Below are 24,887 nucleotides of genomic sequence, written 5' to 3'. Positions count from 1 at the left end.
TGTGGGACCAACGCTTAAAGCAGTAATTTCCCTCCTTCGTCCGAAAACTTCCTTTCCAGCCAACATCACTTTTGGGCCCTCGCCCTCACCATTTTCACTGGCGACCTCGACATTGACATCAGGACATAATTTAGCAGCGCCCTCCGATTTCTTCCAATTAATATCTGGATTTGACGGCTCACGGGCCTTTGGTATATTTCCAATTATGCCATCCTACAATGGCGTCTCCGTGCACTTTACCAGGGCCGTGCCAGTGAAATAAGGGGAAGCGATATAGGCTTCTGCCTCGGGAACTTCCAGACTACTGCCATCAACAAGAAACGCCGTGAGAGCTGAGTCAGGAACTAGGGCTCTCCGCACAACCACTGTATTGCTCCCCGTGTCCCGTCAAACACTTACGGGTAGGCCTCGGAGCTTTCCCTCCAGGACAAGCATGTGTTGGGCGTCTGCAGGCTTTTTCCGGACAAGTCCGACCACCACCTTATCCTCAGCTGGTTCAAGCCTACCTGCTGTTGTGGACGCAGTTTCAGACGCAAAACTCTCTGGTTGGACACAACAGGACGATTGCTTCTGATTTTCGTGCTTCCTTGAGCAGGAACTTACTTCATGCCCCGTTTTTTGACAGTAAACGCAATAAAGCTGTTTTGGCTTAGAGCGACAGTCGGCAGCCTTATGTCCCAGTCGGTTGCAAATTGTCCCAGTCGGTTGCCTTCCTGACTGTCTACTTGATGGTACATCATTCTCTTTCGGAATTGCCACCTCGAACGATTCTTTGAATGAAGACAAATTTCTTTGCCGCTGGGCCTCTAGAAAGTTGTCTGCTGCGTCAGTCGTTTTGTCCAGCATCTTGCGCTCTCTTTCTCGAAGAAAAATCGCCAGACGACTATGACAGTTTCTCATGAACTGTTCGGCCACCACCAAGTCACGTAAATCATTATACGTTGTGGCCGTTCCCGACATCTCGTCCCATCGATCAAAAAGACTGAGCAGACGTGCTGCATATTGCTGGCCTGTTTCTTTATCAAGCGGCTTACTTTCGCGAAACCGTTCGCGATAACCTTCTGCTATAAGCCAAAAATGTTGGAGCGTGGCTAGTTATGCATTATCATAATCTATTGAATCTGCTGGGGACAGTCAGCCGAACACATGCAGAGCCTCCCCAGTCAAAGACATACTGAGTGCTGCAGCCCATTTTTCCTTGGGCCAGCTGTGCCCTTCTGCGATACGCTCAAAACGTTTGAGGTATGCATCTAAGTCATGCCTGCGGTCGTTGAAAGGCGGGATCAATTTGTGCGGGCTAACCGCTGCTGAGGGCCCCGGTGCAGGTTCACGAATACCCCCACCAGCTTCTGCGAACCTTAATTGGAGCTGCAATCTACGCTCTTCAGCCTCTGTTAGTGATTTAGCATGCTCGCGTTCAGTTTGTGCTTTACGCTCCTCAGCCTCTGCTTGCGCCTTGGCACGCTCGCCTTCCGCTGCATGTGCTGCACGTTCCTTCTCTTGCTCGGCAGCCACCCACGTGCGCAGCTCGGCGTCTTTCAACCCCATTCGCTTCCCAACTCGATCAAATCTTTTAGTGTTGCCATAGTTTCTTTGTACGGACCCACGAAATGAAAAAGAACAGCTTCGCCCTGTCGCGTGGACCCCAGTTGTCGCGAATAGGTTGCACGTCCCCGACTTTTCGAAGGGGAATGCTATCGCATGCAGGTTCGAACAAAGAGCTCAAACAAAACAAAACGAAGACGTATTTATACTTTAAAGAAAAAAGGCCAATACGAAACGGAAATGAAAACAAGCAAAACACTCACTCAACACGCTTATAACACTACAGAATAAAGGAAAGAGTTCACCAGATGTGGAGCGTCCCATGTGAAGCGGGGATGCCTTGCAGACAGGGCGAACGCGGGTCAATGTAGTGCGACGCGTCGTTTGCGATGCGCCGAACGAAGCAACGGAAGGAAGCCGGGTGTTAGTAGGAGCGGAGAGGAACACAGGGAGACGCCGGTGGTCTCCCGTCAAGAGCCCGAACAACTTGGCAGCAGCAGGAAAAACGTAGCCAGGTCACGAAACGCCATGAAACGGCGTCACGAAACGGCGTCACCAAACGCCAGAGGGTTAAAGCAGGCTATCCAAGAGTGCCTTTCGGCAGCACAGACCCTCGGTCAATCGGCTGCCACCTCCACGCCTGCAAGGAACGCAGGAGGCTTGCGTCGCTGATCCAAGGGAGGTCACGGCAGCACAGACCCAGCGTCCGACGGCTGCCACCTCCACGCTTGAATGACCCGATCTCCGCTGCACTGCCTTCCTTTACACCTTGGGTTTCTGACATGTCAGCTCTCCGCTCCTCATGCTCACCACGCTCTTTGTCGCTGTCACCTCGCACACACCCTTCGCACGCAGACACGCGCAACACTAGGCTGGCACGCACAGCGCTCCGCTGTTCGACGCACCGTGTTCACAAATCCTCCGAGGATCTTTTGTGCACCTCACAAATGGTGGCCGTTCCATCAACTTTCAACGCCCCCTTGAGAGCCGAGCGCGCATTTGAAAGTATAAAGAAAACTTACTGGACGCTTGAGCTTCCCTTAGAACGCAATTGCATTATCGGGCCGCCGCCGCTTATCAGCAACCGCAGTCAGCAGCAACGTGTGTGGTGCCAGTTTGCTGTTTATCGATAATCGCCATCGGCCCCTCTTGAGCACGTGGGGAGGGGATGCCAGTTCTGCGCGTTGACATAGCAGCTGCTCAAGGCAACCATGCTGTAGCATGCCTGCTATCTCGTTTGTCTTGCCTTTACTTATAGTACGATGTTTTCTTTTCGATTGTAAGTCGACCCCCCCCTCTTCGGATTTTCAAATTTAAAAATATAGGTCAACTTACAATCGTGTAAATATGGTAAGTGTTGTACGGTGAGGCATTTGAAAACGACTGTAAATGTCTAAGTGCCTTAGTACTTCATTCTATAATCACATTTTATTGCATTTGCATCATAGTCCTATTTTGGCATAATAGCCATTGTCTTTTTTTGTGTATGTGGTGCTTCCACCTCCAGTTGTGGACCGAACCGCCTCTGAGGCGCCCTTTGGGCACCCGCCGGTAAAAATGCAATGCCCACCTGCGCGCCTCCACCCGCCAGAAGCCCACGCAGCAGCACAATGGGAAAGCGATGGTGAAATTAATTTCAAAGACGCAGTGGGAAGGTGATCAGTGTAAAAACAAAATGCACAACCATTATTGCTAATGCAGATTTGTTGCATCACATGACCACCTATGACCCCATGATCACCTGTGCATTTTTTTTTGCAAAATCTTATTGCTTTGGATTACATGTTTCCCCGGATGATAAGCTTTTTTTCCCTTCTTAAAAAAAAAAAGCTGTATTAAGAAGGCTGTACTGTACTTTTCACAAAGTATTTGCCATTTTGAATATTTGCACATCCCTGCTTGGAAGTAATTTTCCACTAAAAGGTTTGTTGTGCTGCACACTTTCCATTGCGTTGGTTGCCTTAAAACCGTGCTTCATTCTTGTGTTCTTTGTTGCACAGGCCTTCCTGAGTGGTGGCGATGCGTCGGGTGAAGGCCAGGCACGGCTGCGGGCACTGCTCATCGACCAGGTGGGTTGGCTCCCGAACGTGCCAAAGCAGTGCTGTCTCTTTTCTAATGCACCCTACAGTAGTCGGGGCTGGAGTGGCTGTGTTGCATGGTTTACCTAAAGGTTTGTAGCCAGCCAGCTGCGGTTAACGCCTTGCCTGTGCAGGTGCATGTGCTGGAAGGGGGCCTCTCCCTGCATGGGCGGCTTGCGCCACCCGACCTGGGTCCTCTGCAGAAGCGGCTGGTGGAGCGTCTCGGTCAGCTGCAGCAGTGGGTGCGGGGGGCATCCTGCTCCTCCGCACATGGGTGGGTGCCTTCCCGCTTTGCTTCATTCATCTCTGGATGGACTTTTGTGCTTGGGGCTGTAGTCAAAGAAGGGAAATCGACTTGGATGGGACATAATGTGTAGAGTACAGATGAGGAGAGATTTGTTGTTGTAACTACTAAACAGCACAAAACAACAAATACTTGACTAGAAAAAACGCACGGCAACATGAGTGCTGTATGTTCTCTCTAGTCAAGTTTGTTTTTCACCGTTTAGCAATTATGATCAACCAACTCACCTAACAAGCTTTAAATTTTCTTGTGGTTACACAGTGTGTACCAAGGGAAGGGGAATGTAGCTAGGCTTAGCAAAAAGTAAGGTGGGGAAAGGAGATTAGGGATATGCTTGGATAGGTTAGCCGCTGCTGGTCCAAGATAGGATAAGGTAGAGTAGACATTTCTTTTTGTGGTGCGTCCTGTGAATTTTCTTGTAGTGCAGTGGCTGTGCCTTGGGACCAGTTTTTTTAGATCTATGCCTTGGGTTTTAGCAGTGTGCTGGGAACTGCACGTAGTCATGAGAGCTTCACTTGCAGTTCACCAAGACCTGGCTCAGCATGCAGCAGTAGCAGGTCATCAACGTCATCAGGCGGACTTCTGCCTCCAGCACATGTGAGTGGGCGTGCATGCTGGCCTGTTGAGAAGACTGTTGTGTGCAGGGAATTGGGTGGTTGGTCTTAGTGCCATTCATTTGTGGAACATGCTTGCTTTTGTAGCATTCTTACCCAGAAGTTACAAATCACTGTATTCTCACAAGATAGTATAGCTAGAACCTCGAGTCTCCTGCATGGACCTTACGGGCTTTTTTTACTTCTTTTCTGCACTTTTCATAAGTCATCACTCAATGCTGCCTTGTTCAAGCAGTCTACAACATGCTCGTGTGTTTCAGTGAAAAGTGCAGGTGAAATTTAAAGCAGCAATGAGTGACAAGGGAGCAGCTTTGTACGTTGCAGTGCAGAAATTGAAAACAGTTCATTACAGAAAGACATCACACTTCCAAGGGGCATGCACAGCAGCCACATTATGGAGGCCTACCTTCGAATCTGCACCTCCAGAGTATATTTCTTGGTCACATTCCTCTGCATGACATCATGTAATGGGGAATGGGGACTTCAGGCGTAACAGATAACTAGGGATGTGCGAATATTGAAATTTTCGAATACGAATCGAATACGAATGTGAAGAATAAATGGCTTCGAATATCGAATTGAATATCGAATATCTGCTAGGTACAAAAAAAATTTCAGATAACGATGAACAAGCAAACATTGTTGCCCTTATTTTTTTTTTTCAGAATTGTGTATGGTCTTTGCAACTAAAATAGCCCTAGCGACAGAGGCCTTCCTATTGTTGCGACGCCTGCCGTTACGCCCGCTAAAGAGGTGTGCAGGTTACAATACACCATGCAATAGGCGAGATTTTAACAGGATCGCTTGCCCTGTTGTGACTGCTGGACGCGCCCCTTCAGGAGGCTCCCGCGGAATTCCGCAAGTAGGCTTTCTCGCATAGCGTAGTTTACAAAACGGGATGGCGGAAGTCACGCTCGGAGAGTTATGAAGGCGACAGGACGCATTCTTCGGATGTGGGCATTAAATATGTAACGTATTACCGAAGGATTAGAAAAAAGCGCGATTTCGCGTTGCGATTGCTCGAAGCGGGCCGTCGGCCATCTTGTTCGGAGCACGGGTGATATGTGGGAAAGCCCACTTGGGAAAATTCTCACGAGGTGTAGCCTTGCGGCGTCGGGATGCGGTTGGTCCGCGTGATAAACGGCGGAGAAGGAAGGGGATAGGACCTCTGTATTGTTTTCCTGGAATTTTTAACTCGATTATCGGCTAATTTTCCCAGATATTGTGGTTTTGCCACGGTCGAATTTATGAAAGTATGTGCAGTATACGATCGCTGGCGAGTATTCGGTAATTCTCAAATGTTCGGAAATTCACGAATATCAATATTCGAATACGAATACGAATCGAATAATAAACATATTCGATTCTATTCGATTCGTATTCGAAATTTCGAATATTCGCACACCTCTACAGCTAACTAGAGCTGCTGGGCCTTTCGCTGCTATGAGTTGTAAGGAGGCACTGAGAAATGTGACAATATTTCTTGTCTGTCTGAAGAAGTCAAGAAGTTTGACCAAAATGAATTTCCTTTGTTTCGGAAATAAAGTCAGCACTCCATGATGAAGCAGAGTTTTATGGTATAGGCCCCAAAATCAGCAAAAATGGAGATGTGCACCATCACACATTGTACAACATGCTATGGACTTGTCAGCTGCATTGTGGTGCCCTCGTTGCAAAAATAAAGTTTGGCCTCCGTGAACGATAAATAAAAGGCTCTCTAGTAACAGCTTGCACCACCAAACTAATAAAAGCTGGCTGTTCTCCTTTGGAGTGAATGCAGCATTGCTTGGTGGGCGCTCCAAGGCATATGGCCAGAACTACCTTTCTCTAATGTTGGATGAAATCTGAGTGCGCACTGCAAAGGATTAGTAAACTTTGGAAGGATGTCTGTGTGTAGAGAGAGCTGATTGAAAATTGCTTCACAACAAACCACACCACCTAGCCTCAAACACATGGGGAACTGCATCAAGTGGCCAGATAGTTTGGAGACATATGAAATCATTTCACGTTCGCAAAGAAGAAAAAAAAAGCTTGGCATTAGTCATGTTCTGGCAATGCTGCAGGAAATGTATCTCCACAATTCCGCGATATTCTTGACACAAGCTCTGGGCATACCATGTCACGTGCATGTCAAATGTGTGTCTCTCTGCAATTAAAATAGTTGCAAGTCAGTGCTGTTTCCAGTTTGCGATCTTAGTTCAGTGGCATTGTCTTGAAGGCTGCAGTTTTCGTCGCACTAGCAACAGCCAGAGCAGCATGGTGCCAGTTGTCGATGCCTGGTGTGTGACTAGATGGGAGAGTGTGACGAGACTGGCCTTGTGCAGGACGACCCCTGGGATGCAGCAGTTGGCAGCGGTTCCTCCAGTGCACTGGCTGAGCAGCAGGTAGGTGGCCCCACAGAGAGCAGTGTGCCCTGAGTGGGCACTTTACTGTCTCTGCAAGTGTTTATTCAGTGCTTAAGTAATTTAGCTCATTGGTGCTGCATTTTAGAAAAAAAGAATAGATGCTACAAGCACCGATTTGCAACTGGGCATTTGCAACTGAGCACGAACTCAGTAAAGACGAATATTCTTGGATAAGATGAACAGTGTGAGACTGTTTGGTTGGTTTCCCATGGGGCTTAATGTAAAAGAAATCTACTCAAGCTGTACTGTTGACACCGACCTTTCGCAGCGACCACTGCCCAGGAAAGGAAAAGATATAATAATTATAATAGGTTTTTGGGGAAAGGAAATGGTGCAGTATCTGTCTCATATGTATCATTGGACACCTGAACTGCACTGTAAGGGAAAGGATAAAGGAGGGACTGAAAGAAGAAAGGAACAAAGAGGTGCCGTAGTGGAGGGCTCTGGAATAATTTCGACCACCTGGAGATCTTTAACCTGCACTGACATTGCACAGCACATAGAGTTTTGCCTCCATAAAAACTAAAAAAGATATATAAAACGATTCTACGCAAGAAAGTGCACCCTTGGCTTCTGAAAGATGGCTTCTGTGCACATTTTCACCAAACTGTCGGGAAGCCATGTTGCGGGAGCGGGCTTTCTTGACGATGTGGAAAAAGCAGGGCACCATCGTGTCTGCGCTGGTGTGGAGATCCAAAATGCTCGAATCTCGGCATCACACACTTGTCATGCGCTGTGCGTTGCCTCCCACAGAATGAAAAGCACATATGCGCAAAGTGCACCTGCTTGTTGACTTGCGGCTAAAAACTCTGGGGCCGCATCTTCAACTGACATGGCAGCGTCGCAGCACATGTTATCACAGTACAGAAATGGCCAAATATCGGTGCTGTGTTCATTGCCTACGGTGCATGCAAAGGTGCTTGGTGTGCCTGCTCGTGGAGTTGGTAACTGCTATGTTGCAGAAGGAGCAAGGTTAGAGAAAGAGTCACAGCTGCCCTATTGCGGACATTTGAAGTGCTCTGAGCAGGATTGAAAGGAAAAATCAGAAAAAAAAGCAGGGGTAGCAGCCACTGTGATATACAGTAAAAAAAAAAAAGACAGTCGAAAGAGAAAATTTTTAATGATGCATTCCAATCGGGGTAATGTGAACTTGTCTGATCTTAGAAAACATAGCGCAAAAAGGACACGGACGACACAGAAGTGGACAGGACAGGCGCTCACTTCTTATACATTGCATCATAAATGCCCTATTTGTCATTATTTTCTCTCTGAAAGGCCATTTTAGGCATTGTTTTCATGTAATGTACATGTAATTGACTTTTACTCTTGCATCTGTACAGGCTACCTTTACAAGACAATCCGAGCAAAACTGGTATGGCAAGAGGCTGAAGATATTTTTCGTTCAGTAGTGAACAATCTACAAAAGGACAACTGCACAAAGATGTGATAAAACGATGAGAAAAAGAAACAGGAATTCAGCCATGATATAAATCTGAAAATCGGCAGGGCTCAGGTAGGGCGGGGAAAGGAAAACCAAATCTGGGTCAGGTGATTTTCTTTGCTTTTTTTTTCTTGAACGAACTTGAAAGAGCGCCTATGAGACAATTGTTAAAGCCCAGCAAGAGCTTTACAACAAATATGAAGAGGAGGCTGAAGAAAGCTAAGCAGCTGGGACTCTGAGAAGAAAGATACCTGTCCAGGCCGTCCCATAAAAATTGTATTTACTCAAGTAATTTGCGCACCAATAGTTTATTAGTATTTATTTGCATTTGTGAAAGGAAACTTTTGCTCATAAGTTTTACGCTCCCGCTACACCTGACCACCAGCGTACATGCGGGTGCGTGCAAAGCAGGTCTGGGAAGATCGGCAGCTGCGTCGCAGTGTGCAGCTGAAAAAGATGTGTGTGGCGAGAGGCCACGACTACGTCGTTCTTAAGGTGTCACGGCCAAGACCAAGCTGAAGCGAAATCACACCTGATGCATATGAGGGGTGAACATGACTGGTTTTGGGAGAGAGGGCGTCGGAATCAGCATGCCTCTGTCACCTTGACAGCAACACCCCTCCTCCTCCTTCCTGAGACACATCAACAAAGAACTGGTGACAAGTCATTGGGCGAGTTGGTGTACGTTCATGATGAAGAAATGGCACGAAGGGAGGATGACGGACAGACAAGAACTTTTCTGCATCGTCCTGTCTGTCCTTCGTTTTCCTTTGCACTATTTTTTAATCCTGACCAGCTAGATAGCCATGAAGGAAATAATGACGATATAGCGGAAATAAATAATGGCAGCAACAACCACACTGCATCATCCCTAAGGGATTAAAATATCATAATGCACAATATATTGCTGCATATAAATCGACCTTTTTTTACAAAACGACCAATCGAAATTGGGGGCTCGACATATACATGACGCCAACCTATAAGCGGGGTCCACGGTGTAAGAATATACTTAGGTGCAGGCACTGCGCCCGGCAGCACGACCGGATCTTGTTCGCTGCTCCCTGTGCACCTCTAGAATGCAGACAGATGGCGCCACGCAACGAAGGCTTGTCTAGTCACCGGACTGCGGCAGCCCAGTGCAGATATTGTGGGATTGTTCGGTGCCACGGTGTGTACATGGGCTTTTAAGTGCGACAATGGGTTTTTGATATGCATAGAAATCTCAAGGCCATTTGAGTATTTTGCCTGCACCACAAATACTGCCTGCCTCCAAAGCTGAGAATCGGCCCCGCACTCTCGTGCTCGGTAGCAGAACTCCGGCGCTGTACACGTGAGCGGCGGAAAAAGGAAACCATCAGTGTAACGCTTCAGTGGCGACGCTTGTGACATTTTATTGGTTAATGCAGTGCACTTTTAGCTGAGCTATGCAAAAATTATTTGCGAAAATGCTCCTGGCGTTCGTCCCGTTGAGCTCATCTTTTACGCCAGCAGCGATGATGCTGAGCAGCTGGAGACCTCAAGGGAAGCTAGACAGAAAAATAACCTTAGGTTTCAAACGGGACTTGGTGGGTGTCAGGGCCGAATAATTGCAGTGCGCTGGCTAAAGTGCCTATCTTGCCCTATATTTCGAAAGCCCTGTGTAAATTATGCACCTGCCTTTCATAGCACTTTGGGTTGTTGCACCAAAGTGCACAGCGGCTACAAACTGCTAGAGGCCATTAGGTCGCTGACTGGTATTTGCTGCACTACTGTGCCTTGTTGCATCTAGAGTGCCTACGTAGGAGGTTCTTCGGAAGGTCAAGAGTGATACACATAGACTGTGAAGAGTGCAGACCACCGTTAGTAGCACCAATTGTTTTGTTTGCTGATATCGGGACCTCCATTGTTTTGAACCCGAGATATCACGGTGGTCAGAGCGCTTAGCTGCTGTGCCGTAGGACACTGGTTCAATCCCAGCTGCACGACCGTGTTTCAATGGAGTAGAAATCAAAGGGCGCCTTTGTGCTGTGCAATGTCAGCGCACATTTAAGAACCCCACGTAGTCTGAATTAATCCGCAGCCCTAAGCACGGCTTCCCTCATATAGCTCGCACAGCTTCGTGACGGTAAAATGCGCAATTCTCATTTATAAATCCACTGCGGCCTGAATAGGGATTCTTTGCAACAGTCAAATTCAGTACACCAAACAGTCTTGCGGGGAGATGGGATTTCATGTATTCACAAGATTAGGTGCAAAACACATTTAGTCCAAGCTTGATGGGCAATTTTCAGGTAGCCGGGAGGAGGCAGCAGTTCTGAGAATCCCTGCATCCGTCCGATTGGACGATGACTGCATAGACTTCTCAGAAACATGCACCCACTCAATGCCAGACTAACGAGAACATAGCAGGCATGGTCTCTCGGTTGCAATACCTTGTCTGCTCTTGGGAGGGATTACCCTGCGCCTCAACTCCAGGCAAAGCCTCCGCGGTAGCTCAGTGGTTATGGCGCTAGGCTGCTGACCCGTAAGGCGCAGGTTCACCTCAGCCACAGCGGTAGCTTTTTGATGGTGGTGAAATGCTAGAGGCCTGTGTACCGTGCGGTATCAGTGCATGTTAAAGAGCCTCATGTGATCAAAAATATTTGCAGCCCTTCTTTACGGTGTCTTCGTAGCCTTAGGGCACGTTCACACTTGTCCGAAATTCCGGCAAGCGAAGCAAATTCATTGGCCGGAAAGACTAGGACTTGTTTCCATCGGTTGATGCCTTGGCAAGGCGGAACCGCCACGCCGCTGCTGTTTCTCACTTTTCCACACACTTCCCGGCCACCACGTCACCGCTCGCGGCATACACTGACATGGTACAAAAGATTATAAATCGTGCTGTCTGTGTACTATAACTGCATGCACACTTACGTACGTTAAGCAGAGGAACATTCCCACTTCTAGTTCAGTGTGGGCAAACAGGCATGCAACGGTAAGCCCAGCCTAGTGGAGTTCTACTTGTCAGGACCGGAACCATTACTGTTAACTAGGGGTGTGCAGATATTGAAATTTTCGAATACGAATCGAATACGAATATGAAGAAAAAATGGCTTCGAATATCGAATCGAATATCTGTTCAGTACAAAAAAAAAAATTTCAGAAAACAATGAGCAAGCAAACGTTGTTGCCCTTATTTATTTTTTTTTTTCAAAATAGTGTATGGTGTTTGCAACTAAAATAAACAAACCAAGACTGCCTCAGTACCATATAAAAAAACATAATGTGCACAGAAATGTATACTACTTGATTAGACAGGATAACAGTATTCAAACTATAACAAGGTCATGGAAAACAATATCCATGAAATGACAAGACTGGCAACAAAAAAATAACATGATGACTATTAAACCTCATTCAATCGGAGTTCAAGGGACCGGAAGAAATGCTCGGTTTATCTCAAGGCCTCTGTTAATAAAATTGCCCGTGCCCCCCCGAAAAAAAAAATGCTGCTGAAAATGCTGAAGATGCAGTAAGGCCTTATGAGGCGGCTCCATCGCGCTAGCACCTGTAAGCCTGTGCAACACAAATGCATTTGTGCAACACAACACAGATGCAAACAAGGGGCCGGGGAACACACACTGGCGTCGGAGCGGCGAGGCGATTTCTAAAACAGGAAAAAGAAATAAGCCGCGCGGAGCTGGGTTTGGACTATCGGCGAATGCACGGGTCGACATTTGAAGTTGCCACTGGGCAGTGGTGAAGCTCAGAAACCGAAACTACGCGGCCAGGCTATTTTTTTGCCCTAGCGACAGAGGCCGTCCTGTTGTTGCCACGCCTGCCGTTACGCCTGCTAAAGAGGTGTGCAGGTTACAATGCACCATGCAATAGGCGAGATTTTGACAGGATCGCTTGCCCTGTTGTGACTACTCGACGCGCCCCTTCAGGAGGCTCCCGTGGCATTCTGCAAGTAGGCGTTCCTGCATAACGTAGTTTACAAAACGGGATGGCGGAAGTCACGCTCGGAGAGTTATGAAGGCGACAGGACGCATTTTCGGATGTGGGCATTAAATATGTAACATATTACCGAAGGATTAGAAAAAAGCGCGATTTCGCGTTGCGATTGCTCGAAGCGGGCCATCGGACATCTTGTTCGCAGCACGGGTGATATGTGGGAAAGCCCACTTGGGAAAATTCTCACGAGGTGAAGCCTTGCGGCGTCGGGATGCGGTCGGTCCGCGTGATAAACGGCGGAGAAGGAAGGGGATAGGACCTCTGTATTGTTTTCCTGGAATTTTTAACTCGATTATCGGCTAATATTCCCAGATATTGTGGTTTTGCCTCGGTCGAATTTATGAAAGTATGCGCAGTATACGATCGCTGGCGAGTATTCGGGAATTCTCAAATGTTCAGAAATTCACGAATATCAATTTTCGAATACGAATACGAATCGAATATCAAACATATTCGATTCGTATTCGAAATTTCGAATATTCGCACACCACTACTGTTAACAAAACGACACTCTTCCTAAGCCTAGTAGCAGCAGAATCGTCACTCCAAATAAAAAATAAAGCAAATTTATCCTTTATATGTTTTCTTATCAGTGAGGTGAGACAAAGCAAAAGACCGGTGCCCCATCTATGGCCAGTGAACATGCTGAAAAAGGCAGCAGCAATGACAAATTCATTCTGAGGCGACAGGTCCTTTTTTGAATGCACCGCCATGTTTGTCACTGTGGAATTTTTCCGGCGGCAGAAACTGGTCCCGGAAAGATTGGCCTTGCCGGCCTCTTTCCACAGTGGTCGGTGTTAAAAGCGGCGGAATCCGCTTCGCTCGTCGGATTTTTGGACAGGTGTGAATGCACACTTAGTCTGTTTGCAACATTAAACCCTTTTAAACCAAACCACACAGGTCCAAGTGAGCATGCGCCGAAGGAACTTTAAAAAGCGCCATTCGATGAACGCAAGTCAGTTAGCCCGAATTGCAGTTGGGTAAAATGTACGAATTGCCCATAATTGCGGCAAGTGGGCTTTTGCACCTGGCTCGTAAGTATGCCGTAGTAACAACCAACATATCATAGCCACTGGGTGCATAGCCCGCGACGCCAACCCAGGGGCTCGGAAGGCACCACCATGTTAGCTTGAGCAACGATCAACGTGGGAGGTACCAAACTGCAGCACAAAAGCCGAGTTTTAGCAGAACTGCTTCATGTATGGTGCCCACCACAATGTAGAAGCAGAGAACCGCTTTCATGCAGAGAGAACTTTCATGCATTGAGATGCTCTCAGGCAGCACAAAACACACAGATACAGCCTAAAGTGGCACCAAACGCTGGGAACGCCGCTTAGCCATGCCCACCGTTCCCCAGGAGATTGGCCACTTCTCCCCAGCGCCCCTACGCTGCTGCGGTCGGCGCATATACTGGAGCGTGAACACAATCTTTGTGCCTTCTCTGCAACGACAGGCAGACAGTGTGAACACCTAAATATACTCTTACACCGAAGCGGGGTCTAACGCAGTTTTGCCTGAGCAGTGGGTAGTACAAGCCCCGTGCCTATGCCCATGAAAAGTAATTAGTTTGTTTGTAAATTGGTTCCAGGAAAAAAAAAATTTAATTTCTTACCGTTTATTCAGTGTACTTGCGCTGGCGATCGCTTTCCTGGATGAACAGTTGCGAGTGCAAACTTTTCGTTGCCTCTAGCGTGCATGAGCAAGAATCTGAAAGTACCGAGCCATTTGCTGTTCGCCGTTTGGAATTTGCTGTTGAGCACGCAATAGCGTCATTTTATCTCCTGTTATCTCTATTTGCCTCTAATGGTTGGCTTTGTGATTATATCCTGGTGCGTTAATTGCTTTGAGCTGCGCACACTCTGTTATGCCATCCCGCAGGGAACTACATAACGTAAGGCCATGTGGAAAGTGGTGGTGGGGGGGTATCCATTGACTTATATTCGGAGTCTGCGTGTTTTTAATTTTGGTTAGCAAGCGGTACGAGTCGTTGGGGCCAACATACATGCAGCAATAAGCTGTATAAAGGGTGATTTTTTTTTTTAACCTTCGAAGATTTGTATTTTAAAAATTTTGTGAGATACGTCCATGCATTCATTGCATGTGGATTTTACCTCAAGGCAGACATTACATATGTGATATCGCTCAACTAAAATACAGTTAACTGAAATCAACAACTAACTTTTTATTTTTGGTTTTAGGGAGCTAGATTATATTGCAAATTTGAAACACATCAACTTTAAAATAGTGCTAATTTATAAATTTTCTTAGTCAGCAATCTGGTTCGAATTATCAAACATCAAAATTGCGCATTTCAAACCCTGTTAAGTTGGCTTTTTCATTTCGTGTATTCATAAAATGGTGTCACTGCATGCTCTGTCATCTCCAAAATTGCGTTAACTGCTTCTGTGTCATGAAATACACAAATGGCATCTGTGTTTGCTGCATTAGAAATGCAAGTGACACTGTTTTATAAATATGCAACTTGGGAAAGCCAGCTCGATGAGCTTTAAAATGCATGGTTTTGGCTTTTGATATTTCAAACCAGATTACCGATACAAAAAAATTATAAATTGGGCTCACCCTCAAAGCTGACGGGCTTCAGTTTTCGAGTATAATCTTGCCTCCAAAAATTGAAAATAAAACAGCTCTTTAATTAATTTTAAGTTTATTGTATTTCAGTTCATGTCATGGTTCCCTTCTTGTTTCTATGTCTGCTGGTTTTATTGTGTGTGCATAACTGTCACTATGCGAGTCGTTGAGTATCGAACAAAAAATGTCATCTACAGCCTCTTGCTATATCTATTTCTCTGAGGCTGTCATGTGAAAATGGCCTCGTATAAATCACTGTACGGGCGGACAAATAAAGGCACTTGGCATTAGGCACCAGTCCTTGTCGTTTTCTATATTTTGTCCCTGCGTGTTTTGTACTGCGCAGTCCATACGGCTATAAAATTAGGTAATGAGAGGTACCCTGTCATATGATTGGCCTTGAGCAGGGCAGCTGCATCTAAAACGAATGTGCTGTGGTATGTTTATATAAATAATAAACTGCATTTCTGGAAGCCTGTGTAGGTGGTATGAGTAGAAAGCCTTAGCTCCATCGGATGATAAATACACCGACTACGTATACAACAAAATATGACTAGGCAAGCACGACAATCGTAGCTGTAGCAACATGCTATGTAGCAACGTGCTAAAGCTCTCTAGTCTTTGATGCTGCCTTATCCACATCTTTATACTGTGCTGCAGGTGGAAGGACCAGCAGCTGATGGAGTTCCACCACCATTACCACCTCGAGGTGAGCACTGTTAATGACTGTCTTCAATGGCATCATGAAAAAAAAAATGCAGCCATTTCATATCACCATGAACATAGTTAGATACACTGCAGGGTAAGGACATATTTGCTGCCTTTGTCGGTCCAATAGTATTGACACTGTGTGTGTTGGCATGTTGTCGTCATCATCATCATCAGCCTGACTACACCAACTGCATGGCAAAGGTCTCTCCCATGTCTCTCCAATTAGCCCTGTCCTTTGCGAGCTGCATCCACCCTTTGCCTGCAAACTTCTCTATCTCATCCGCCCCTGTAACCTTCTGCCGCCCCCTGCTCCGCTTACTTTCTCTTGGAACCCACTCCGTTACCCTTAAGGACCAGCGGTTATCTTGCCTTCGCATTACATGCCCTGCCCAAGCCCATTTCTTTCTCTTGACTTCGACTAGGATGTCATTAACCCGTGTTTGTTCCCTCACCCACTCTGCCCGCTTCCAATCTCTTAACGTTACACCTATCATTTTTCTTTCCATGGCTCGCTGCGTTGTCCTTAACTTAAGCTGAACTCTTTTCGTTAGTTTCAACGTTTCTGCCCCGTAGGTGAGTACCGGTAAGACACGGCTGTTGTACACTCTTCTCTGGAGAGATATTGGTAACCTGCTATTCATGCGCTCCACCCCATTCTTATCCTTCTAGTTATTTCCCTCAGCAGTCACTGAATCAGCGGTCACTACCTGCCCTAAATAGACATATTCCTTTATCACTTCAAGCACCTCGCTACCTACTGTGAACTGCTGTTCCCTTGCTAGACTGTTGAACATTACTTTGGTTTTCTTCATGTTAATTTCTAGACCCATCGTTCTGCTCTGCCTGTCTAAATCATTGATCATGATTTGCAGTTCACCTCCTGAGTGACTCAGCAAGGCAGTGTCATCAGTGAATCGCAGGTTATTTAGGTATTCTCCATTTATTCTAATCCCAACTGTTCCCAGTTCAGGCCTCGGAATACCTCCTGCAAACAGGCGACGAATAACATTGGCGAGATCGTGTCTTCCCCCTGAAGCCCTTCCTTATTGGAATTTTATTGCTGACTTTATGGAGGACTGTGGTAGCTGTGCAGTCGTTAGAGCTATCTTACATTATTTTCACTTAAGGCCCTTCTAGTACACCCTGATTATGCAATGACTGCTGAGGTTTGCTCTGAGTCAAATGCACTCTTTTCGTGTAACAGTGCAACCCTACAGTGTCTAAGGTACCAGTCCTGTAGTGGTTTTGTTAGAAATACCGTGGACAATTTTTACCCACAAGTTTTATATCCGTAGATTTACATATTTTTATGTATCCTCTGAATGCTTTAAAGTTTAAACCATATGATGAGTAAAGCCTGGACTCCATGTACGCGAAAACTCACGCGAACGCGAAGGCGACGGCGGCGGCGACGGCTGGCGTTCGCTCTGTCGCTTGTGGGCAACCTCCATGCAAGCGAAGGCGGCAGGCGACGCGAACCCGCGACGTGCGCAGCGGATTCCGTGCTTTGCGCACTCAAGCTTAGAAACACGCCCGTAACCTGTTCTCTCTCTTAAAATTTTGTGAGTGTGCCTCATAGTCAGGGCCAAAGGAATATTTCCTCTACGGCAGCGGTGTAGCGGCAGTGGAGATAGCCAAAGGCGTGTTTGCGGAGACGAAGTCACTTCACGGGTTCACGGGGGAGGTGTGCTTTCGTTCGGTGCCTGTGCACTCCGGCTTAGTAAAAACACTCCCATGAACTGTCACCGCAACCTGACTCTAAGTGAGCAAACTATAATATACCACTGAGAATGCGCGCCGCGAGTGTTTCTGCACAGTTGGAGCGCAGCGGCACGGTGGATCGAGCGCCGGTACCCGCGGCTCGACACGCATCTCTCCCTGCAGTACGCCCGCTCGCGTAGCCCGCTCCAAATGCTGTTAGCCCTCCGCACCCAACAAGTAGATTGTTTTAATTATTTAAATCGTGCGGGTCTGCCTCTCAGCTACAAAACCAAATATTTTCTCGACGGTGGCGATGACCAAGACGACGGGCTGGTTTCGTGAGATGTACCCGTGAGAAACCATGGACAAACCGGAAACGGCTTTGGGGGGCTCTGATTCGCCAGTCGCGTGGGGGACTTCCGGGCGACGAGCGAAATTTTCTGTGGGTGCAGATCCGAGCGACACGGCAAGCGACACATGCATTTTGCTTCGCGCGACGGCGTCGCTCGTCGCTTGCCGCCGTCGCCTTCGCGTTCGCGTGAGTTTTCGCGTACATGGAGTCCAGAGTGCTATTGCTATTGTATTTAAGCAATAGCACTCTAACAGAAGGATGAACAAAAGCTCCTTGTCTTCCCAGCCACCATACAGTAATTAGACTGTATTATTAAAGTGTAGCTTTCATTTGAGCCTTCACATGCAGTGCTTTTACAGTGCAGTGGCATGCACGTCGTTGATGACAGTTTTAGTGGATCGGAGATAGCATTTCAACCTAGAAATGCAAAACACTACTGCTCTCCAAGGCCACGCTGGAGAGAGTGTAATATAATAAAATATGTCAAGTATTTCTGAAAGAAGAAAACGCTTTACCCATAACATTTTAAAAGTAACATTGTACCGAGGTGTGGTACTGTGGCGAGATAAACCAAGAATGACGTTTCAGTGCAGAAAGTCACGTCAGCTTGTTTTATGCGATCATCAATGCAAAATTGAAATTATAAATTTTTCTGTAATATCACATTGCTCGATTTTTTTCAATATATGACAATATCTTCTCATTTTCACTATAATCTCCTCAGATATTTCAGTCTGCTGTCTGTCCTGGGAGTATTAGTTTGCCCTCTATCCCTTCCATTGCTTTATAATTCTCCAGAGAGAAATTCTGTGGATTGTTTACAGCAGGTTACCCATGCAATGTTAAAAAATCATCAGAGTCTGTATTGGACAATCTTACGGGGCCATACAAAATACTGGTATCGCCCAAAATTCATATCATAAAAAAAAACCTGACGTTGGTGTGGCACGTATTGCAATTCGGCGAGGGTCGAGCTGCATGTGCGCACTGTGTCGGAGGTATGGACTCAAGCACAAGCGGTCACCACTTCGGTGTCCATGCAGCACGGTAAACAGCTGCAGTGCCTCCAGCCTGCACTGTTGAGGCTGGGCACTGTATGCCAAAATGACGCCTCTGACATTGTGTGAACACCTCAACACCATTTGTATTAGAATTGAGGCTACACAACTTTGCTCTACCCTCCCAGTTTCTGTAGTGCGTGCTTTCCCTTGCCCGCTTCCTGATAGAAGAATTGAGTGCACTGCCACTGCAAGTTCCACTCCTCTCCCGGCTTCTGCCCTCATGTGCATGGAATGGGATAGCACGTCATCGATTAGGGAAGGCGTCCCATTAATATCTTCCACTGTAAAACGAACTAAACCAGCATGCTGAAGCAGAAAATCTTGCGCATGCACCAATCTATGGCTACACGGAACTGCTCGGTACCTGTAATTTGTACTGCATGACAGGTAGTCGTGACGTCTGTGAGTTATGTAGGCCACATGCCACTACTTGGTCAGCCCAGCACTAGTAGTGCACTACTGGTGAGGGTAGATCTTGGTGCTCACTGATGCGGTCGCGGCTCCCATGTGTGTGTTATCTGTAGTGACTTGGCACAGTGTTCGGAATGGCGCGAATTCTGCACATTGTACTCAGTGCTGCTTTGGAAATTTTGCGAATTCGCATCATGCTGAAATTCGTGTCAGCCATGGTTGTGTCAAGTTTATACCTTGAGTAGTCCTCGTGATGCAACATCTTTGGCCAAAAGGATGATGGGAACATGCATCAGAACAAGCACACAGATTAATTCATGCAAGAAGTGGCTGCAGGAAATCCAGTGAGTGTGCCTTTCATAGTGCTTAGAAGTGGTACCTTTCTGCTGCACTTCCCTCACAGCACTTCACTGGGAACTCACTGCAGTGACTCAGGGACTTTGGCATTCGGCTACTGATCCCAAGGTGGCAGGATGAAATCCCAGCTGCAACGGCCACATTTCAGTGGAGACGAAATTTAAAAACACCCATGTGCTGTGCGACGTTAGTGCATGCTAAAGAGCCCCAGGTGGTCTAAATTAATGCGGAGCCCTCCACTACGGTGTACCTCATAGCCCACAGGTCACTCCGAAGCATATTTACTCGAACCCACCCCCCACTTTTTTTGCCGACAATTCATTCTTTTTTCCCGCGCAATTTTGCTCCATCCACTGTGCAGACCTTAGCAGCACTGCAAGATACTGCACAGTGGTAACACCACTGCGTGTTTATACTTTGGTGAATGCTCCTGCGGGGTAGTTTGCTCGAAAAATGCCAAGACGCTTTGCACCCGTAAGGGGAGCGCCAGCAGCAGTGGCTTGCTCAGTGCACTGCTGCATGCCCATCTGCGCCAGTGTATTCTTATGAAGCCGGCGAGCATACGAGCATCGAAGAGGAACATAGTGTTTTAAACCAGAACGCAATAAACATCTGCACTCAAAGGCTATTGAGGAAGCAAACCTTCAGACCGGCAAGAGATTTGGCGAGCTCGAGATCGGGAACGAAAATAAATAACCCCTATCACGCAACTGCTTAAAGGGACAGAACATTGAATTTTAAGCACTCACTTTTCTTTGGCACAACGGCAAGTTTGTAAAGTGCTCGATTCTGGTTTTGTTATAAACGCTCTTGGCGTTTTTAACCAAGAATTTTTTAGAGCACAGCTCTTCAGCACCGCTTCTTGGGTTGAGCCGAGTCGCCGTCGGCGGTGTAACCGAACAAGCGAGAATACCGCCGCTTGCTCCTAGATGGCGCCAGAGTGGTGTGCGCCATGCGCCGCCATCCATCAGCAGTGCTTGAGCGAAGGTAGGGTGGCTAGGGGAGGGGAGGTCTGTCTGCGGCGGCACGTGCCCACACGCTGCCTCCTCACAGTTGTGCCACACTACACTCCTCTGGTGGGCAGTGCTATGAAATGTGCTGTGCATGATAAATTGTCCGTGTTGGCCGTGCCACTCACAGCATTGTCTTCCTAGTGTAAACCGTCTGCTTATATAATAGAATACAAAGTAGTCTCAGCCAGTTCTTTCTGAAGAATGAGTGACGCAACCGGTGGAGATGCTTTGCCTGCTGCGGCTGCTAAACAACCTGCCCAAGCAGGGGCCCAGAGCTGTCAGTGCCAGAATCCAGAGGTGTGTGCCACTGCCGAGAGGACCCTGCCATTTGCATCACCGAAGTACACCCTCGTAGCCGCTGCCGAGAGGACCCAGGAGTTTGCAGTGCTGAAGCAGAGGCTAGGCATGGCTGCGTGCAAATTTCGCATTAGGGAGTATCGTAATCGTCCTTAGATTTTTTTTATCATTGCATGCACCCATTTTTATGTATGATGATGCTGGAAACCATGATCAGCGAAAGTGATGGCGATTGAAAGTTGGCAGAAGCGATGTACCAAAGTCTAATAAAAATCTGACCCTCTAGACAGTAATGAAATATTTTTAATATAGAGCGTAGCAGGGGGTGAGAGAAAGTTCGGTAGGCAGGTGAGATTAAGAAGGTTGCGTGGGGGTAAGCTCACCGCAGTCGGCACAGGACAGGGTTAATTGGCGAGATATGGGAAAAGCCTTTGTCTTGCAGTGGGCGTAGCCAGGATGATGCTGATGATGGTGAGTATAGAGTAGCAGTCATTTCAGTCTCCACACCCAACACTTTTGCAGCACAGCAATGTGTACTTCGTCGACGAAAGTGCCATCTTGCAGTGAAACACACCACATGACCATGGTCACATCTCGATAATATATAACGGTTTGTTTTACATACGCGGTGTTTTTTTTTTCTGGAGTGTTCCTTATGTTTTATTAAAGTTAACACTCTCTCCAGCGCGCCCTTCGATGGAAAGCCACACACCCCAAATCCGAAGACGTGCTTTTAGCTTTTGTCACTAGATAGCACCACTCTGTTTTCCATTTCTTGGATCAGGCGATGACCAAGACCCACTAAAACTTTCGTCGACAAAGTGTGCACTACTGCACAGTAACAACTTTAAGTGTGGGAACTGATATGAATGCTGCTCTATATTAAAAATGCTGATTACTGTTTGGAGGTTGAGATTATTCTTTGGTACATCACTCTTGCAAACAAGCAATCATCATCGCTTTAACTAATCATGGTTTCCAGCTTCGACCCAAATAAAAAGTGGTGCACACACTGATAAAGAAATTGTTGGTAAAAATCATCTACAGCATACCTAACAAAACCGTTACAGAATCGAGACAGCAAGCTTTCCATTGCAGCGAAAAAAAATTGGGTGCTTAGAATTTAGTGTTCTGTCTCTTAAATATTCGTGTTGAACACTTGTAAGCCTACTGATCTAGGGTACCTGGGTTCAAACTGAACTCCGGCGGCTGCATTTCGATGGAGGCGAAACACAAAGCTAAACTTGTCTGTGTGCTGTGCCATGTGAGTGCACATTAAAGATCCCCAGGTGGTCGAAATTATTGCGGGAGACCTCCACTATAGCACCTCTTTCTTCCTTCCTTCTTTCAGTCCCTCCTTTATTCCTTCCCTTACTGTGGTGTGTTCAGGTGTCTAATGATATATGAGACAGATAGTGTGCCATTTCCTTTCCTCAAACCAATTTTAATTTTTTACACTTGTAACCATCCTGCGAGCTTTTTTAACCTCATGTAAAAAACGCACATGTTTGCTTTATCTTGGTGTGATTGGCTGGTGCCATCGGCTGTCACAAAATTGTCAATTGTGCCATGATAAAACTAACACGTTTCGAAGCGAATGGTGCTTTACACTGGCGACACAAACGAGGCTGATTGTATGCTTTCGTTGATGGTGGGCGGGCAAACAGAAGGCTGGTGGGCGGGCAGGCATATGTATGATGTGAAATTCCGGCTCTCACAATAAATTCTTGATGCTTCTTTCCCCGCATAATGAATTGTCTCCCGAAATTTAAAAAAAATTAGCTTGGTGTCATTGTATGGCATTTAACATCTCAAAGCGACTCAAGCTATGGTGGACGCTGTAGTGAAGGGCTGTGCATAATTTTGAGCATCTGCAGTTATTTAATGTGTACTGTCATCGCACAACACACAGGCCTCTAGTATTTTGACCTCCGTCGAAATGCCACCGCTGCGGCTGGGATTGAGCCCAAATCTTTCGGGCCAATAGCTCAGCACCATAACCACCGAGTCACTGCGGCGGCCGGAAAAAAAAATGGTTCATTACATAAGTATATATGGTACTTCACTGTGAGCGTTTTCTGCCAGCTTGTTATGTTATGCTTCATTCTGCACAGTGGGGCATTTGTGACTTGAAAGCCTAACACATTACTGTCACACCTCCTACAGGGCCTCCATCGGAGCCATCTGCCACACGGCCAGCACTGGCCAACCGCAACTCTCTCAAGCATGGAGATCCCCTTCTGCCTTGCAAGAGTGCAGAATCTCTTAGAGAAGAACTGGGTGACGGAAACTGCACTGCTGTGGGTAGCTCTCCACATGGACATTGTTAACATGATTACTCCTGGCACATATTGCACAGCAATCCAGGTGTCACGGGCTAAGTGGCAATTTCCATGCAGTTTTGAGTAGCAAGCATGGTGCTAGAATCTGCGGAAGGTGCTTCCTGTTGTTCCTGTGATACAATATAAAGAAGCGCACAGCTGGCAATGAATTCACTTATATTTGGGTTAAAACCCCATCTCAAACATGACGCAAACCAAGAAGGAGATTGTGATCTCTCCGTCCAGTGGCACTTGCCTGTGGTTTCTCCTTAGGCTGCTTATGGGCAGGTGGGGCACGGCAGCTTGTAGCCAAACCAAAGATGTCGGCAGCTAGTTGGTTCTGGGAAGTATTTATGAACTTTTATTATGAGTATACGCCATGACGCTCGTGCAAGTGTTTTAAACTAGCATTTGTATCGATGGTCAATGTGAACTGTGTGGCCGCTGTCTTCCATCAATCTTAAATAAACTGAATTGATTCTGTGTTATTGGGAACTTGTTTCTGGGCTGCCACGTTGGTCAGTTCCTGTTGCAGCAGAATTTCAATATTGGGCCAAAAGGAGCTAAGGTGAGACAATTTCAGCTTAGCTTTCTTCAGCCCTATAGGTTATTAAGGGAAGGAGGAATATATGCATTTGTTTATTTTATTGCAAAAGCAATACTGCTCGAGGTTTCCACTCTTGGCCGCCGTCCCGGAGAATCCACCATTGACCTTTAGCGTGACCTATGTGTGACGTCATACCAGCTGTGGAAAAGCGGGGCCCCAACTCGGCTCGTCGCGATCGTCCCAGCGAATCCTCCATGCTGCAGCTGCGCGCCACTGCTGCGAGGGGCGCTCGCTGTATGTGACTTCATGCCAGCTGTGGAAAAAAGGCCCCCCAACTCGGCTCGTCGCAGTCGCCTCAACGAATCCTCCACGGTATGTCGGATGATGTGTATAAGGTGAAGCTGCAACGATGTGCTGCAGCTAAGAAGCTGCGGCGTGCGGAAGAAACGGATGAAGAGCGGGAACAACGTTTAGCTAAACGGCGTGCATATTGTAGTCGTTATGGAGAGCGCGAAAGAGACGCAACAATGACAAAACGAAGTGAGCAAGAGACAACATGCTGAACAGATGCCAGAAGAACGGGCCGGAAGACTCGAGAAGCGTCGTAACGCAGATGCGGCTAGAAGAAGTGACACCTCCCTTAGTGACTCTTCAACTGTGGAAGAGACCGCTTTGAATTCTCGAGAGCGTTGGAATGAGACGCTGCGTAGAAGACGTGCCGAGGAAACGAAGCTTTCGCAATTCGACTTGGGTTAACCAGAGCTAAACCACAGACAATTTTTTAAACAGGACTTAAAAAGTAACATTCAAGTGGCAATGAAGATTGTAATCATATTGTGCATAGTTTTGTCTGTGTAAGTTGTTCTCTCCTGCCAGACATAACAGTGTGTTGCTGTCCAGTAGTATCATGGAAAGTAAAACAACATCACCGGAGCGTGTTGACAGTAGCTGCCCATTTGGAAGTACTGTATGCCGAAGATGAACACTGTATGGTTTGTTTTCTTAGTGATGGTGCAAAACTAGTTGATAGTCTATTGAGATCTCTCTACACACCCCCTTTAAGGGGTGACACAGCACCTTGTTTTTCTGAATGCACCCCTTTAATTCATAATAACTTTTTTTTTACACAATGGGGAATTTGTCTGTGTCATGAGTGTGGAGTCAT

At 46.9% G+C, this 24,887-nt stretch overlaps 1 protein-coding gene across 2 annotated transcripts in view; it reads left to right on the top strand.

Moving 5' to 3' along the window:
* Positions 1-23,663, top strand: part of spg (dedicator of cytokinesis spg) — a 196,669-nt gene extending 173,006 nt beyond the window's left edge. For both annotated transcript variants that reach the window (XM_077632868.1, XM_077632867.1), the window contains exons 31-36: positions 3,546-3,614; positions 3,758-3,897; positions 4,449-4,524; positions 6,866-6,925; positions 15,612-15,660; positions 23,021-23,663. In XM_077632868.1, the coding sequence (XP_077488994.1) occupies positions 3,546-3,614; positions 3,758-3,897; positions 4,449-4,524; positions 6,866-6,925; positions 15,612-15,660; positions 23,021-23,184 (558 nt within the window). In that variant the 3' untranslated portion in view covers positions 23,185-23,663. The remainder of the gene's footprint in view (positions 1-3,545; positions 3,615-3,757; positions 3,898-4,448; positions 4,525-6,865; positions 6,926-15,611; positions 15,661-23,020) is intronic.
* Positions 23,664-24,887: the final 1,224 nt, after the last annotated feature.

This window comes from Amblyomma americanum, chromosome 7 (assembly GCF_052857255.1).
Source record: "Amblyomma americanum isolate KBUSLIRL-KWMA chromosome 7, ASM5285725v1, whole genome shotgun sequence".
Lineage (NCBI taxonomy): Eukaryota > Metazoa > Arthropoda > Arachnida > Ixodida > Ixodidae > Amblyomma > Amblyomma americanum.
The sequence above is the reverse complement of the archived record's forward strand: the minus strand, read 5'-3'. Positions and strand labels throughout refer to the sequence as shown.